The sequence below is a fragment of the Amblyraja radiata genome, chromosome 31 (assembly GCF_010909765.2).
Source record: "Amblyraja radiata isolate CabotCenter1 chromosome 31, sAmbRad1.1.pri, whole genome shotgun sequence".
Lineage (NCBI taxonomy): Eukaryota > Metazoa > Chordata > Chondrichthyes > Rajiformes > Rajidae > Amblyraja > Amblyraja radiata.
The window spans coordinates 17364733-17383472 of NC_045986.1; the positions used below are offsets into that span (position 1 = coordinate 17364733).

The 18740-nt window shown below is 46.5% G+C and overlaps 1 protein-coding gene across 8 annotated transcripts in view; it reads left to right on the forward strand.

The window, feature by feature from the left end:
• The first annotated feature begins 1718 nt into the window (after positions 1-1718).
• hspg2 (heparan sulfate proteoglycan 2) overlaps positions 1719-18740 on the forward strand; it is a 365099-nt gene continuing 348077 nt past the window's right edge. For 6 of the 8 annotated variants that reach the window (XM_033047940.1, XM_033047944.1, XM_033047946.1 and 3 more), the window contains exon 1: positions 1719-1972. In XM_033047940.1, coding sequence (XP_032903831.1) covers positions 1904-1972 — 69 coding nt within the window. In that variant the 5' untranslated portion in view covers positions 1719-1903. The remainder of the gene's footprint in view (positions 1973-18740) is intronic. The other 2 variants (XM_033047945.1, XM_033047948.1) reach the window with 1 other exon arrangement.

An 18740-nucleotide genomic window follows, 5' to 3' on the forward strand; every position in this document is an offset into this window, starting at 1 on the left:
GCTCAGCCCTCTCCTCTACTCCCTCTTCACCCATGACTGCGTCCCTAAGTATGGCTCCAACGCCATCATAAAATTTGCCGATGACACCACGGTGGTAGGACTGATCAGGGACAGCAACGAATCAGCCTATAGGGAGGAGGTCCAGAACCTGGCAGCCTGGTGTACCAATAATAACCTCGTCCTCAACTCAAAGAAGACGAAGGAAATCATCGTTGACTTCAGGAAGACCAGAGGTGGCAGACATACCCCCATCCACATAAATGGGTCTGAGGTGGAGCGCGTCTCCAACTACAAATTCCTCGGGGTACACATCTCAGAGGATCTGTCCTGGTCCCTCAATACCACCAAACTGATCAAAAAGGCGCAGCAGCGCCTTTACTTTCTGAGGAGGCTTAAGAAAGCTCACCTGTCCCCCCAGATCCTGTCCAACTTCTACCGCTGTACCATCGAAAGCATCCTGACCACCTGCTTCACGGTATGGTACAGCAGCTGCACCACAGCTGACAGGAAGGCACTGCAACGGGTGGTGAAAACCGCTCAGCACATCATCGGTGCCCCGCTCCCTGCCATGGATGCCCTCCACTGCAAACGGTGTCTGAGACGGGCCGGGAAAATCATCAAGGACCTCTCCCACCCTAACCATGGACTATTTGCCTCCTCCCATCAGGGAGACGGTACAGGAGCCTCAGGTCTCGCACAAGCAGGCTGAGGAACAGCTTTTTCAATAACACCATTACACTGCTGAACTCACAGTCCCGTCGCTAGCTATCTTTTATACTCTCCCATTTGTATACATGTATTTGCCTATGTACCAGTTTAATTTATCCACAGTCCACACATTGTTTAACCAGTGTTTTTATTTTTATTTCTACTATCTTGCACTATGACCAGACGCTAAACTGCATTTTGCTGTACCTGTACTCGTATTTGTGCAATGACAATAAAGTTGAATTGAATTGAATTGAATTGAATTTACAGATAGAGTGTGGAAACAGGCCCTTCGTCCCACCAAGTCCATGCTGATCAAATTTACGAAAATTTTACAGAAGCCAATTAACCTGCAAACCTGCACGTCTTTGGAATTTTGGGAGGAAACCGGAGCACCCGGAGAAAACCCACGCGGTCACAGGGAGAACGTACAAACCCATACAGACAGCACTCATGGTCAGGATCAAACCCGGGTCTATGGCGCTGTAAGGCAACAACTCTACCACCGCGCCACCTAAATCATGAGTAGGCTCTTGCCCACCGCTTCACTTTTTACTACCACCTATCTCCCCTCTCCCCCAGTAGACTGTCGAAGGGTTGTCATTTATTTCCTTCTACAGATGCTGCCTGTTCGGCTGGGTTTCTCCAGTTTGATTTGTTGCTCCAGATTCTGCAGTCATCAGTGTCTCCCTCCACAGATGCTGCCTGACCCGCCGAGTGCTCCAGATGCCGTTCCTTCATCGTGCTGCAGACTCCAGCAGCTCCAACCTCTTGTGCCTCGACTCCCAATACAAACATACAAGCCTGTTAGGGAATGGTGGTGATCCCGTTCCCGAAAGTCCAGTCCGGAGAGTGAAGGAGAGAGGGGGCGGGTCGGGACGGGACGGGACGGGGAGTGGAGTGGAGTGGGTCCATTCCGGGGAATCCATGGTGGGGTTTGTGCCGAGAGCCGGAGCCGGGGGGCGGGGAGGAGAGGCTGAGCGGGCGTCGCCGCCGAGAGAGGAGCCGGGGAGGGGGTGGTCCTGTTGCGGGCTTTCTCAGCGTTGGCGAAGTGTGAGCGGAGCGGAGCGGAGGGAGCGAGGCAAGGAGCAGCTCAGGAAGGTGTCGCCTGATCAGTGACCACCAACCCAAGGTCCCTCTGTCTGAGCAAGTTGTCCGGAGCGAGGGGCAACTCGCCGCGACCGAGGCAGAAAGAATGGGAGGCAAGGAAGTCTGGCCGGCTCGTTGCCGGCTCCTCGCCCACGTCCTTCTCCTCTCCTTAGCCGTGAGTACAAGTGGTCGTGTCCCCCCCACACACACACAACCACCGTGCAAGTGAGGGCAGCGAACGTGGCGTGGCAGGGCCAGCTCTTCCCCTGCCGAAACAAAGTTTGCAAACTTCTCCCGAAGTTTTGCAAACTCTGAGCCCAGTCCTAGCCCGGGGCGGAGACGTTGGGTCAGAGTGAGACCTGCCTTTGCTTCATCTCCCCCAGTGTATTTGTGTAAAACTGCTACCAGATAGCAGCAATGGCTAATTTTATCCGGTTTGGAACTATTGCTGTCTTAACCTATTCATAGTTTCATCCAAATCAGTATGTCTTCTGGCTCCATATCATTTCTGCACGAAGATATGTTTTATTTAATACAGTGCTGCTGGAGGTGTCTTCGGTTGCACCTTTAAAAGGAGTTTGGTTGGCAGAAATGTTTCACACAAACAATTTGAACTCTGGGGTTGACTTGAAAAGTTAATGTAGCCCCGGGGCTTTAAACAAACAGTCCTTTGCGCTAATGGGCCCCTTGGTACTCAATCTGATCCTGGACTTCACACGGGGGTTAATGACCAAGCGTCTCTCTATCCATGTTCTCCTGAGATGCTGTCTGTCCCGCTGAGTTACTCCAGCACAGTCCGAAGAAGGGTCTCGACCCGAAACGTCACTCATTCCTTCTATCCAGAAATGCTGCCTGAGCCGCTGAGTTACTCCAGCATTTTTGTGTCTATCTTCGGTGTAAACCCGCATTTGCAGTTCCTTCCCACACACTCTGTGCCCATCTCTCTACACTCTGTGTAGGAAGGAACTGCAGATGCTGGTTATACACCGAAGGTAGACTTAAAATATTGGAGTAACTCAGCGGGACAGGCAACATCTCTGGAGAGAAGGAATGGGTGACGTTTCGGGTCGAGACCTTTCTTCAGACGGGTCCCTGAAGAAGGGTCTCGACCCGAATTGTCACCCATTCCTTCTCTCCAGAGTCGCTGGCTTCAGAGTTAACTCCTCCAGCCAAATCCCAGTGTTAGAATGGAGCAGTTTCACTACTGATAGAATTGGTGGGGCGGTTGGTTCTCAGAGCAGTTGTGAACTGGAGGCTTGTCAATGTTCTTTTTTAAAGTTGGGTTTGTTTGTGGAATTGGTGCCAAATCAGTTACTGGGGGAGCATTTTACTCCCTTTTCACTTTTATTAGGCAAGAAAACTGTGTTTAGAGCGAAACAAATCAGAAAAGTTTGGCGTCATGTTGGATACTGTACAGACAGTCAACTGGTTGTGGGAACATTATCAGCAATCTGCGTGCCAAGTGCAACCCAGTAACTTTCCAACCAACCCACCCCTTTCAAAATTGCCGGGGTCAGGGTGGGTTCTGTGGTGTGATGGGTCCTGTCTGGAATCTTTCACTCTGGGAGGGAGGAAGGAAGATTTAGATGGCAATTGATCAGATGCCCATTACATTTGCCCCACAATTTTACTTGCAGGATGTTTATGTAGGCGTGCAATGAGTGTCGGGTTCAAGCTCCTAGTGAAGTGGGTATGACCCACTCAGCTGCTATTTTCACTGTAGAACTGGTCGTTGCTGAGGTGGTTGGCACAGGCGGTGCCGTCTGTATTCTCGCGGCATTGGTTCAGACAGGAGAATGGAGGGTGAAGGCTGAGAAGTAATTGTTAAGTGCCGCAGATGACAAGCCATATCCCAGCAGTCCAATACCCTGTACTTAACGCTGCAGCGAAAACTGCCTTGAGCAAAGTCCTGAACAGGCATCGTTCCCTGGTGATCTCCCGTTACATTCGGTATCACCCCCCCCCCCCATCCACTACATTGCCAGAAAGAGGAGAACCGGTTATTTTCCCTCCCTTGGCAACCAGAACAAGGAGTTTGCACAACATACCAAACAAAGAGGACTCTCAGTCTGAAGAAGGGTCTCCACCCGAAATGTCACCCATTCCTTCTATCCAGAGGAAATTCAAGCTCAAACTAACTGCAGACTTTCAGAAAATGTTCTTGGAAACATTACCAACTCTAGAAAACTGCCTACCTTACCTCTTGATGGGTGACCACAAGTAGCCTCCCATACTCCAATAATAGTGAACCTATCCGACACTCAATATGATTCTGCCCCACACCAACACCTTTATGTTCATCACACCTCCATTAAAGTCTTTGACTCTTTCTCCTTCTGCCTTGGTATAGTGGAGGAGGTCAGAGCACAGAAACTGTGGCTGATTGTTGGCTCCGAGGGCACAGATGGGGAAGTATTTGAAAAGAGTGAGAGGTTTATAGTGTAGGAAGGAACTGCAGATGCTGGTTTATAGCAAAGATAGACACAAAGCGCTGGTGTAACTCAGCGGGTCAGGCAGCATCTCTGGAGCAAAAGGGTGGGTGACGTCTCGGGTCTGAAGAAGGGTTCCGACCCAAAATGTCACCCATCCATTTACTCTAGAGATGCTGCCTGACCCGCTGAGTTACTTCAGCATTTTGTGTCTATCTGTAAGAGGTGGGGATTTCTAAATGGAGAGTGACTTTGGGTCAGCAATGGGGGGGGGGGGGGGGGGGGGGGGGATGGATTTTAGATCTAGACTTTGATTAAAATCCTTTCTTTGAGGTGAGGAGAGAAATGGTGTGGATGAATAGTCACCAGGACTGAACTTGCTACTCCTTCGATTACAGTCGTCTGCACAGTCTGGGTTTTTATTACGTGGCGATGAAAGGTGAAACAAAATGTTGAAAATTAGATTATAAAATACCTATGACTCATGCAGTCAACTCGCAGAGCAGGGGCCACATTATCTTAACATTGTGGGAAGTGCAGCGTTGCTCTCAAAACTGAGTGGCTGAAACCTTCACTGAGAAACGATACTTCACTGTGTGGTCTTGAGCTTTATAGAATAGACACAGTCAGTATGAGAACCGGGGTCTGTCGAGGCACGGCCGATGGAGGGAATGGATTGGAGGGTGGGGGGGGTTAGATGACTCCACGGGAAAGTGTAAGCCACGGACATTAGATGAGATAAAAATTGAAAAATCCCTTTATAAAAAGGAGAAAAGCTGGAGTAACTCAGTAGATCAGAGAGCATCTCTGGAGAAAAGTCTGAGGAAGGGTCTTGACCCAAAGCGTCACCTATTCCTTTTCTCCAGAGATGCTGTCTGACCCGTTGAGTTATTCCAGCTTTTAGAGTCTATCTTCGGTTTAAACCAGCATCTTCCTATACATAGAACATTACCGCACAAGAACAGGCCCTTCGGCCCACAATATTTGTGCCGAACATAATGCCAAGATTATCTCTTATTTACCTGCGCATACTCCATACCCCTATATTCCCTGCATATCTGGGATAAAAAGTTGGAGTCTGTAGCAATGTTCTGAACAGGAGCAGGTCCAGTTCCTTGGTCTTCTTGAGAAATGTTGAAAGCAAGTGTTGGCCATTCAGCTATGCCCATTCAAAAGCCTCTTAAATGCCACTGTTGTATCTGCCTCGACCACCAATGCTGGCAGCGCTATCCAGGCATTCGCCACTCTCTGTGTAAATAAAAACTTGCCCCCACATCTCCTTTAAAGTTTGCCTCCCTCATCGCAAAGCTGTGCTCTTTCGTATTTCATTTTTCCATCCTGCGGAAAAGGTTGTCCCTGTCTACCCTTTATGTTGACGAGCCTTTCTGCTTATTTGTCCTCCGACTGTCACTTTACTGACGTATCTAAAAGATGATGATTGTAGGACAGACCCCTGCTTTCCTCCATCGGGAGAGAAGGGGAGCAAATGAAAGTGGCATCAATTAAACCATCCACATCCACACTAGGAACTGATGCCAACAAGAGAGAGCTGGAACAGGCTGTTTTGAGAGTTATTGTATTGAATCTCTTCCATAGATGCTGTATTTTTAGAAAAGCTAATTTTACTGCACAACGCTGGGCTTAGAATTATGGGCAGGATAGTGCCTTAAAAAGGTGGAGTCTCTGAATGTGTAAGAAGGAACTGCAGATGCTGGTTTAAACCAAAGATAGACACAAAAGGCTGGCGTCTCTGACTGTTCAGAACCGGAGCAGTTCATCAAGTTCCATCAAGAAAGTTGGTCTTCTTTAGACATGTTGAAAACAAGAAGGTAGATACAAGATGCTGGAGGAACTTAGCAGGACAGGCAGCATCTCTGGAGAGAAGGAATGGGTGACGTTTTGGGTCGAGACCCTTCTTCAGACTGAATTCGCGGGAAAGGGAAACGAGATATAGACGATGATGTAGAGAAATATAGAACAAATGAATGAAAGATATGCAAAAAAGTAACAATTATAAAGGAAACAGGCCTTTGTTAGCTGTTTGTTAGGCGAGAACGAAAAGCTGGTGTGACTTGGGTGGGGGTTGGAAGGAGAGAGAGGTAATGCAGGGGTTACTTGAAGTTAGCGAAATCAAATTCATACCCCTGGGTTGCAAGCTGCCCAACATGAGATGATGCTCCTCCAATTTGCGTTGAAAACAAGAGTTGGTCATTCAGCTATGTAATTAAAATAATGGTTGATATTTGCATTCTCACATTCAGCAGCTGTTTGGCAAGTGCAACTACTAAGGGCAGTGACAGTATTTTGAATAAGTGGATATTTGGTTTTTGTGCAGATGCACTTTCAATGTCTGGCATAAAGTGTGCACCTGCGAACATGCAGGCTCTCGCTCCCTCTCGAGTGAAGTGGAATGGGATCGTGCTTAAAGGCACCAGGGTGGGCAAATGTCCTGGCCAGTCAGGTGCACATTGTGAAAGTAGGGAGAACTAGCATCGGATTTAATCTCTCCCTAAAGCCAGAGGCAAGCTTTAGTTTTTTTTTAGAGATACAGCGCGGAAACAGGCCCTTCGGCATACCGAGTCCACGCTGACCAGTGATTACCACACACGAACACTATCCTACACCCACACTAGGGACAATTTAAAATTATGCCAAGCCAATTGACCTACAAACCTGTACATCTTTGGAGTGTGGGAGGCAACTGGAGATCCCGGAAAATAACATGGAGAACGTTACAAACCCCATATTGACAAGCGCCCATAGTCAGGAACGCACCCGGGTCTCTAGCGCTGTAAGGCAGCAACTCCACTGCTGTGACACCGTACCGACCTACACGCAGCCTGTATAATTCTATCAGAACATTGAGCAGCTAAGAATTGAGGCAGAATGGGTAGCAATTGGACAGAAATAGGCCAACTATGTTCACTAAAGCTGTTTCAAGTTGGGGACACTCCCCCAGCTGTAGTAATTTTCACAATATTGGGTCGCATCTTGATGTAAGAAGTATTTAATGTGAGTAAAGCCCCTGTCCCACATTCCCAATTTACTCACGAATTCTCCCGAGTTTTCCCCTTGATTCAAACTCGGAGAATGTCCGTAGCGAGGCCGTAGGAGTCGGTAGATATTTTGTCGCGGCTCGTAATGCCAGCTGTAGGTACTCGGGGCATCAGGTAAGTCGGGATGTTTTTTTTCAGCATGTTGAGGAGTAAAAAATATAGCCCCGAGTACCTACGGCTGGCTATTACCGTAATTCATCGAGTGCGAATCAAGGGGAAAACTCGGGAGAATTCGTGGCAACTAGGGAAAGTGGGACAGGGGCTTAAAGCAATCTATGGAATCTTTGGCTGCTTTGCTGATGCTGGTTTACAAAAAAAACCAAAGTGCTTGAGAAACACAGCGGGATATTTTTTCCACTGATTTTGATTTAGTGCAATGCTGTTTATGGACATCAACTGAAGTGAAATGAATTGCTTTCGTGTATTGGTTGAAGATGACTCTGTGTATTCCTTGCCCCTTCCCCAATCTGATCGGACATTAATGCTGGATCCAAATATTCAGTCCATGAAAATCTGAATGAAGGCGTAGGAGTTCACCCCTGAGAGCTTGCTCAGCCATTCAATAAAATCACAGCTGATTGTAATTCCAGCCCTGCATTCCAATCTACCTCTAGTAACTTTTCATTTGATTATCCACTATTCATCGCTGGCTTGAAAATATTTAAAAACTCTGCTCCCACGACCTTGTTGAGAAAGAGTTTCAAGGAATCGCAACCTTCTGAAAGGAAAATAAAATCACCTCATCTGTCTCGTATGAGCCACTCCTTATGTTTGAACAGGAACACTCTAGTTCTGCATTCTCTTACGGGAGGAAACATCCTCTCCACACATGATAGACACTAAAAGCTGGTCAGACAGCATCTTCTCCACCCATGGTTGCCTGGGACATTGGTTATTTCTGCAGTGGGATTGAGCAAAGATTTGAAGAGGAAATGGGCGCCTCTTGCTCCACCAGCATTGCTGTGTAGATTGGCCTCTTGTTGAGGGAAAGGATTTCGTAACAGCCTGAAACTAAATTAGTCTGCAATTGAAGGAATTAAACAATTGGATTTCATGTGGATTGGTTAGCCCCCTGGTTCAGTTACTGAAGATCATTAATCCACTATGAGCTTTCAAAGAAATAGCAGCAAATAAAATTGACAAATTACGGATAATTTGCAACTGCACAAAGACTGTTTAGAGATACAGCGTGGAGACGGGTCCTTCATCCCACCAAAATCCAACCAACAATCAACTGTGTACGACTTCTATCTTACACACTAGGGGCCAATTAACCTACAAACCTGCACATCTTTGGAGTGTGGGAGGAAACTGGATCACCTGGAGGAAACCCTTGTGATCACAGGGTACTCCATAGTGACAGCAACGGTAGTCAGGATAGAACCCAAGTCACTGGCACTGTACGGCAGCAACTCTGCCTCTGTGTTGCCCTGGTGGCAGAAGGATGCATGTTGAGGGAGATTTCAGTGGGACATTCGAGTTGAGAGGCATAATGGGATATGTTTTGTATACAAGACTTATTCTGTTGGCTTTAAGATTAGCGATTGACTGAAGTTTTGAATTATTTTCAGGTAAGAAAGTCTTTCCAGATTATTGCCATAGTTTTCTCTTAAACAGAACTGATCAAGTGATTCCTCTTGTTCAACCATTGCCCGTTGTAATGCATGCTTAACCTTTGTAAGCATTTAAAAATTCTGTTATGCAGCATTTATTCCATAACCTCATAAGAACTCCGTATGTTTAAAATTTAAAAAAAATCTCTCATCTTCTTGGATTCTTAGATCCAGCAGTGGGGAGTTCAGCTGCAAATTGAAATTCAGTTACCTGGCAGCATGGGCAGAGTCGAAAACGCTTTCTTGAAACTGTTCCACTGTGCTAACCCAGGCGGTCTCCTCGCAGGGAGTTCCATAGCCCAGACACATGAGTACGGATGGGATTTGCCTGGGGGAAAAATTAGTGCTGAAGCAAATGCAATGGGCAAAGGTTGAGGAAGCGGGATTCAAGGATTCTGTCATCTGGCCAAGCATGCTTGGACTCGTATTCAACCAGCCTGCCAGAATGTGTTGCCTGGGGCTAGACAGCAAGCTTTCAAATGCCGACATAAGTGGTTCTTCTACCTGGCAACTATTATAAAGTTGTAAATGGGATGGGAGCTCTTTTTTTCATTAAGCGTGCAGCTATTGAACAGAGCTGCGGTGTTGACGTAAGTTGCACATAATTGCCAACAGAGGCCAAGATTTTAAAGGAAGAACAAAGCTTGTATTGACTCGGGGGGGGGGGGGGGGGGGGGCTGAGTTATAAGGAGAGGTTACGCAAGCGAGGACCCTATTCTTTGGAGCGCAGGAGGATGAGGGGTGATGTTATAGAGGTGAACAAAATCATGAGAGGAATAGATTGGAGTAGAAGCGGAGTATCTGGCTCAGAGTAGAGGAATCAAGACGTAGGTTTAAGGTGAGGGGGGAAAGATTTAATGGGAACCTGAGAGGTAACATTTTCACACAAAGGTGTGGTGGGTGTATGGAATGAGCTGCTGGAGGAGGTAGTTGAGACAGGTACTGTTTAAGAAACATTTGAACAGGTACATGGATAGGACAGGTTTAGAGGTATATGGGCCAAACGCAGGCAGGTGGGTCTAGTGTGGATGGGACATGTCGGGCCGAGGGGCCTGTTTCCACGCAGTATGACTCTATAACTCTTTGACTCTATGAAGAGTATGGGACAAAGTCAGCTGTAGAAACAAGAAACTGCAGATGCTGGCTTACGCAAAAGGACCAAAGTACTGGAGTAACTCAGCAAGGTCGGGCAGCTTCTCTGGAGAACATGGAGAGGTGACGTTTCGAGTCTGAAGAAGGACTGGTCAGCAGTTGGGAGTCTAACATGGGTTGCCTGTCGGTCAGAAAAGCAAATGTGGGCTGTTCAGCATTGACCCTGTGTACTCCCTCGCTGGGACTTCAATAATGCTCGTGATTTGTACACATTGCTGACAGAATATAGTATCTCGTACGGGCAGGAGAATCACAGGGCAGTGATAAACCATTAGCCTACAGCATTGGTTTGAATTGCATAAACAGAGGGAGGCCATTTGGCCCATCGGGTCTATACCAGCTCTGTACTACTTCTCCATCTACATTACCCTGGCGATTCAAATCTTGTGCGGATCTATTGAATTTGCCCAAACTATGCCCCCTAGTGGTACATTCCGGATCGAGTCTCCACCTTTATTCTATGACCTCTGGCACTTGACCCCTGTCACTGGGAACCAAAGATCTTATGGCTATAAGATCTTTGCTGGGAACGGTGTCTCTTCATCGACTCTGTCTGGACTCATGGTTTTAATTAAGCCGATCGACCCCTCCCCCCACTATCCCATCAACCTATTGTGTGTTCCATATGTAAAGTTCTTTGTTCATGAAACCTTTCTTGTGAATGGCCCCAGCACCTTTAAAGTCTCTGCATCTTTCCTAGCGTGCTACGCCCATAGTTGGATACCATGGCCCAGGTTGTTAAGATCAAAGATCTTATAGCAGAGCTATAACCAAAGCTCCGCTATAGGATCTTTGGTTAAGATTCCTCATGACCTCCCAGCTCTTGTTCTCAGTCTCTGTTTATAAAGCCCAGGATTCCTTAGATTTTTGCAACAACTTTCTCAACCTGCCCTGCCGCTTTTAATGAACTACACACACATTTGCATTGGCTGGGGATCGTCTGACTCCTGAGACGAGAGGTGCTGCCGGCTGTAACAAGCGACCACTTGTATTGAAGAGGCCGGTCTGGTAACATGTGATGCTCAGGTAGCTGGGAGGAGAACAATTATTAAAAGAACGCCGCCTTTTAATAGCTTTCCAAGTTGCTCAAGTTTTTTTAACCCTTCACGGATCCAGGCAGCATATCTGCATCGCGCGTAAAACTTCAGCACGAGCTTATTGTGAGAATGCAGTCAACTGGAGGAATGTATGGAAACTGTTATAAAATGTGCTATGAAACTCGAGAAATAGCAACTTTTACAGAAAGTCAAAGGTGAGGGTAATTTTATGGCCTTTGTGGAAAACTGCTTCTCTCTGTGTATGAGAATACTTTAAAATTGGATTAAGTGTTTGACAGTGACATTTATGGTCTTAACTAATTCAAGGGAAGGATTGTAGCTATAACATAAACAGTTGGAGAGGAAAATAGACACATGTTCGGAAAGTATTTGGCTTTCGAGTCTGGAAACCAAGGCCGAGTCCACGGAACCCAGCAGTATGTGCCAGGTATGGGTCGGGTCAGGCCTTGCCAACGTGTAGATTCATGTCTTGGATCAACGGTGGGATAAGAGTGCAGCAGAGCAAGTCTTCTGCTTATGTGTAAGAAGGAAATGCAAATGCTGGAGTAACTTATGACGAAGATACACACTAAATGCTGGAGTAACTTAGCGGGACAGGCAGTTTCTTTGGAGAGAGGGAATGGGTTGAGACCCTTTTTCTTGGCTTGTGGGTAGGAAATGTAATAAGATCCCGGCATTTCGGACTAGGTCAGGTCTGGTCATAGTTAACCCAAGGATGGGTTTTAATTTTATATCCGAGCTCTATATACTCTACTGTGAGGAAATTCTCTGCGGTTTTGGTTTGCTCACAATTATGGTGATTGTAGATTACATTTGGCATTCATAATAGGCATGGCCATGCTGGGGCAAGGCATTAATTTCCTTCTGAAGAAGAGTCTCGACCCGAAACGTCACCCATTCCTTCTCTCCAGAGATGCTGCCTGTCCCGCTGAGTTATTCCAGCATTTTGTGTCTATCTTCGGTTTAAAGCAGCATCTGCAGTTCCTTCCCACGCATTGATTTCCTTGTCAGGTACTTTTTGACGAAGCACCTTTTCCATAAGTCCATAAGTGATTGGAACAAATTAGGCCATTCGGCCCATCAAGTCTACCCCGTCATTCAATAATGGCTGATCTATCTTTCCCTCTCAACCCCTTTCTCCTGTCTTCTCCACATAACCCCTGATACCCGATACCTTTTGTACTCTTTTCAAAATGATCCAAAGTGCGTGAAGTGCGTTGGAATATTGTTGCTCTTGCAGTGTAGTATAGGGGTCACGATAGCTAATTTGGGAAGATCCCACCGGCAGAAGTGTGAGGACCCAGTATCCAGCGAATGATGATCAGAAGGTCCCCAATCATCGAAGGCGGCACAGTGGTGCAGCGGTACTGCCTTACAGCACCAGTGACCCGGGTTCAATCCTGACTACAGGTGCTTGTCTGTATTCTGTTTGTACCTTCTCCCCGTGACATGCGTGGGTTTTCTCCGGTAGCTCCAGTTTCCTCCCACACTCCAAAGACGTACAGGTGTGTTGGTTAATTGGCTTGGTATAATTGTAAATTGCCCCCTCGTGTGTGTAGGATAATGTATGTGTGCGGGGATCGCTGGTCGGCGCGGACCCGGTGGGGAATAGAGAGGAGCATCTCACCCGCGCTTCCTGATCCACAGCACTCATTACTGCACAGTAACTCCGCATTTTGTGCCCGTGTGTTTGGAGTGGGAGAGTCATTGGACGCAACTGGTCAAGTGTGTCTGTCGCTAATGATCCTCCTCACCCTCTCACTGCCCTGCTCAGACTTGCCTTCAGCATCCCTGTCTCCCCGTCTCCCTTGTGTGGGTATCAGTTCATCACATAAATGCAGAGTGCCTTAAACCCTCTTCAATTTGGCAGCATGTGCTGCGCTCCCACCACTTTGTGTGAAGCCACTCCTGCTAAATTCTTTCTTTGAACTGTTTGCGACCTGCTTGTTTTTTGGACATGTTTGATCTCGGCTCCCCCACTTGCACAGACAGACTTGGAATGTTATACCACCCTTGCCAGAGTGGGGTTAGCGACAGGTTGTTCTGCTGCTGCAGCTGTGTGGCTCATTTTCCATTCATTTGTCCTTGTCTTGTGTGCTGAAGGAGAGGATAAATTGCTTCCTGTGAACACCAGCCTTCCTTTCTAGCTTTCTCCCCCCCCCCCCTTACAATCAGTCTGAAGAAGGGACCCGGCCTAAAATGTCACCTATCCATGTTCTCCAGGGATGCTACTTGACCCGCTGAGTTACTCCAGCACCTTGTGTCTTTCTTTGAGCAAAACCAGTTGTGTTTTTAAATCTCTCCTATCACATTGAAAGCAATGGTGTATGTGGTTTACATGGGACTATTGCAGATGAATTAAGTTTTCTTTCCTGTAACGATGGAATGAAGGCAGAGTATAGTTTACTGCTCTTATTACCAGTAAGGATGCTGTAGGAGTCAGGTCCCCACTGTCTACGCTCTTGCACTGTGAGCCAAGAGGAAGAACCAAACTCCTTTCATGGGTTTGGAACAGGCTATCTATCACTATACTTCACTATGTATCAGGTCTTCACAGGCATAGAAACAAAAGCCTTTTATTTCTCAAGTAAAATGTAGTCACCTTCCGATGCTAGAGTTTTACTTTCATTTTTTTGAAACTATTTAGATGTCAGAATGAGGCCAAACCAAGATTTATACAGACGGCTTGAATTGGTGATATGACTTCTGTTGTGGTGCACGTGTACCTTTTCCGTTGTGGTTAAACATATACAAGCATTTTGATGACTTCAGGGCATCGTTGGCTGCCAGGGACTTTGACGATTGGTGATGTGGGGAAATGTTGAAGCCAGTTTAAAAAAAATTTAATTCACGGGTTCGGTGGCGATCCTGGGACTTGGTGACCACCAGTAATTGCCGTGCGCACTTGTGTAGGTTTGAGATCACATATAAACAAGGCTCGATGTGGGCAGCCGACATCTCCTCAGAAGGACTTTGGTGAACCACTTTGGTTTCTCAGACAGTGTAGTGGTTTCACAGGCACTATTACCAAGGCCAGCATTACAACCAGGGAATTCCCAATGATTGCCCTGAGATGGGAGGCAAATAGGACACACACAAACCGCAGATGCTGGTTTAACCTAAAAAAAACTGGAGTAACTCGGTAAGTCAGGCAGCATCTCTGGAGGGCAAAGATAGGTGATGTTTTGGGTCGACAACTTGAATTTAAGATTTACACAAACCTTTATTTTAAGTTTATGGCTTTCTTCAAAAACGAAGACTCTTATTTGTGTACTCACGTGGGTCTTGATCCATGTCCTTTTAAGATTGAGTTTGTACACTTAGGAACACTTATAATAACTAAAAGAGGCCTCTTGTTTCCACTGTTGCCTTGATTCAAATCTGGAAACAGCAGAATGTTGTCTTGGTACATCAGCCACACAGTGTGATTACTTAAATAAGATGTGCACAAATCTTTATATTGAGTTTGAATAAAGGATTAATATGATCTGAAGAGTGAAAGGTGAGGGAAACACTTAACCTTGCATTAGAAATGTGAAATAGTTAATCAAACATGCATAATTTAAACGGGTTGCCAAAAATACATTTTAACCCTTGCTGGCCCAGAGTGTGTCATCGCGAAAGGGGAACGATATCCAGGGGACAAGAACTCATTTTGAAGGATTTCCACACTGTATCTCTGAAACAAAAAGGAAAAACTAAAGATCACAATTTAAAAAATGATAAAACTGTAAAACTATCAAGATAATACTACAGGGACGAATTTGATCATGTCACATATCTCATATTTTCTTCTATTGAATCTATGCTGGCTCTCAGAATAATCCCTCACATTTTCCAGTAGACTGTTTTATCTTGCATGCTGGTCAACTCCCCCTGATTTTCCTGCCACCCTCCCAGACAAGGGATAATTTACATTGCCATTAAACATCTTTTAGCATTGATGTAAGCAACCCCACAATGGTAATCAGTTTGAAGAAGGGTCTCAACCCGAAACGTCACCTTTTCCTTCTCTCCAGAGATGTTGCCTGTCCCCCCACTGAGTTACTCCAGCATTTCGTGTCTATCTTCGATTTCCCGCAATGTTAAACATGTGACCCTCCCTACCCGCCATTCTTCAACCATTCGAGTTTACGATGGAGCTTCCACTTTACCATCTCTGGTATGGAATTTTCTGATCTGCAGTTCACCTTTGGAGCTGACAACTCTGCTGGTCATAGATAGGAACCATGAAGGAAAGTGGTGCATGATGTGTAATTGTATTATGTACTCTGAAATAGGACGTCAGCAAGTGTAGGTGGACATCTTGGTTGGCAGGGACAAGTTGGGCTGAAGGGCCTGTTTCCATGCTGTATGACTCTTTGAGTCAATAATTCTACAAGCAACTTTGAGTAATGGCGAAGACTCATTGGTTGCACTTTGGGTGCTAGTCCCTCTTCAAAGGGTTCAGCTCAAAGGCAGAGATCCCAGGAGAAGTGTTAAGGTTTTTGAAGAGCATGGCATTATTCGAAGAGTAGAGCAGGAATACATTTTGTCCCTCGGTCAGCCAACAGTCCTTTCCTTCTTTGTTGTTTTTCAGTATGTGTTAAATGTATGTGCTTTAGCTTGTTTTAAGTGTGTGTGTGTGTGTGGGGGTGGGAATCTTTTTTTCATCTCTTACCATGACGTAGATGCGATTTGTATCTCCGTCTGTACTGCGGCCTAACATCGTGCAGCTGCCGGCCTTTGCTGGAGATCGACTTTGGGAGCTCCATCCAAGGGAGCCTGCAGACTTAACATCATGGAGCAGGCGGTCCCTGATTAGAGACCGACTTCGGGAGCTCCTGGCCGCAGGAGGTTCGATCGCCCCAACGCGGGGGCTTCGACCGCCGTCTGCGGGAGCTTCGATCACCCCGACTGCGGATGGTTCGACTGCCCCGACCGCGGGGGAATAAAGAGGAAGAAGATTAGACTTTATTGCCTTCCATCACAGTGAGGAATGTGAGGAATCCACTGTGTGGGTGTTTATGTTAACTTGTATGTAGTTGTGTGCCTTGTTGCTTTTTAAATATGGCTGTATGGTAATTCGAGTTTCACTGTACCTTAATTGGTACACGTGACAATAAACAGACCTTTGAACCTTTGAAGACAAATGAGTGGGAGCAGTGGACCCTTTGTCCACCTGATTTTTTCCGTGCTAGAACAGTGACCACTGCGAGAAGCTGAGGTTATATAAATGCTCGTATGTAGACAAAAATGCTGGAGAAACTCGGTGGGTGAGGCAGCAAATATGGAGCGAAGGAATAGGTGATGTTTCGGGTCGAGACCCTTCTTCAGACGAGACCCTTCTTCACGAGATATAAATGCTCGTGCTATTTTCTTTGGGGTGTGGCATCTGGCCACCCTGGTGCGCGGTTGTACAGGCGGGGTTCACAGAGGCCATCAACTTCCCTGCATCTCTTCACCTTCTCTCCTATACTCCACATAGCCCTTCATTTCCCATCCCAGAGGGTGCATCAATTGACAGGCCTGTGCAGAGATGCGGCCTGGTGAAGCCCTCCTTTATTCCCCTGTGAAAGTTTGTTTAGGTGGACGTTAATCGATGATCTATTCCCAGCAGAGGAGTTGGGAAATACAGACCTCTCGATCACCTTTGTGTGGATGAATGGAAGAATGTTGGTTACAGTTACAAAGCCTGGAGCTTCTCCAAGCACAGGTAACAATACAATGCAGTGTTACATTGGCGGTACGTTATAGTGTAGTAAAATCATTGACGGTGCAAGGTCACTAAATCATTACAAACCTACCGATTACCACATTGTGCTGTGCTCAGTTAACTACTTGCAGCCAGGAGCCATACATAGATTAGTGATGTGTGTGTTGCCGAGACAGCATGGGATGTGACACTCGGAGGTATTTGTTGCAGCAGCTGTAACAACATTCTGGGATCGTGGTGGAAGCCAGGGTCTGGCCTGGGTTAAGAGGTTGCAGCGTGTCTTGCATTTGTCCTCCGACCCCAGCGGCCCTGAACCCCAGCTTGAGTCAGCAACCCATTCCTTCCATGCACACTGTTCTGACCCTGGCCTACCCGTAATCCCAGCCTGAGCCAGCAACCCATTCAGTTCAGTTTATTATCACGTGTACCGAGGTACAGTGAAAAGCTTTTGTTGCATGCTATCCAGTCATCAGGAACACATGACACGATTACAATCGAGCCATTTCTAGTGAGGAGCAGAGATTTAAGAGTGTGGTGCGATTGTCATATGTGATTGCAGATCTGCTTCTGTGGTTAGCATGCAAATGGTTGCCTGAGTTGGGCACCATCTTGGAAGTGATTCCTTCCATGGACACTGCTCCGGCCCTGGCCTGCCCTTAACTCCAGTCTGAGCCAACAACACGTTCCTTCCAGGGGCCCTCAACCTGAGGCCTCTCACCTTCAGTGGTCTAGGTGTGTCAAGTATTCCAGCTGAAGCCTGTGGTTGGAGAATAAGGCCACCTACATGCTGTGCGCATCTGGACACATTTATGTGTCACATAGAGATTAGACGATCTGGACCGCTGCGGTTTGTAACCAGATGCAGTGGGCTAGTTAAACACAACACTGAATGAAGCCCAAAACTTCTAATGGAAGAAGAGTTGTCTTTTTTTAAGTAGTTGTAACTATAGCCCAAACCTCCGCTGTCATCGTGGCAACTGCAAACTTGTAGCATTACTGAGGAGACAGTCCTTAGGAGATAAACACAAAAAGCTGGAGTAAATCTGCGGGATAGGACGGGTAGGATGAAGTCTCAACCTCATCAGGACTTCCATGATCTGACCTCATCGGCGGGTTGCCCTGGTAAAATGGATAATCCAGAAAGGCTCTGGAACCAAGGATGCCGGAAAATCAGTGGTCACAGGGAGAACATGCAAACTCAATGCGAGGTCAGCATTAAACCTGGGTTGTGAGAGTCTTGAGGCAGCAACTCCACCAGCTGTGTCACCAGCTGTGTCACTTTTACTTGGCCAGCTTCAGTAGTTTCATCTTCTTTGCCGAATTGCTTAGGTTTTGCCATTTGTTTTAGATTAACTGAATATAGAAAATATGCTCATTGTTAAATTACTGGTTTGAGTTGAGGATTATATAACCAATGATTTACAATGAATAACCTTGCTTCGTTTCTTGTTAACCATTCAGGAACTAGTGCTAGATAGTTGCAGTGTAGTGTTACAGGGGTGGCATGGTGGCGCAGCGGTAGATTTGCTGCCTTACAGCGCCAGAGACCTGGGTTCGATCCTGACTATGGATGTTGTCTTTAAGGAGTTTGTACGTTCTCCCTGTGACCGCAAGGGTTTACTCCTGCACTAAAAAGACATACAAGTTTGTAGGTTAATTGGCTTTGGTAATATTGCAAATTGCTCCTAGTGTGTAGGATAGTGTTGGTGTACAGGGTAATCGCTGGTTGGCGCGGACTTGGTGGTCCGAAGGGCCTGTATCCGCGCTGTTTCTCAAAAATCTAAAGTCTTTCTGATACTCTCACTTCAAGCTCTTCTGCCTGTGGGTGAAAATAACTGTCCACTTACAACCATCCAGTCCACAGATATCCTGGCGCAACCTCTTTGTTGTAATGCCCTTGAGGCAGAAAGAGAAGATGGGGCTGGTGGTCAAGTTGGACT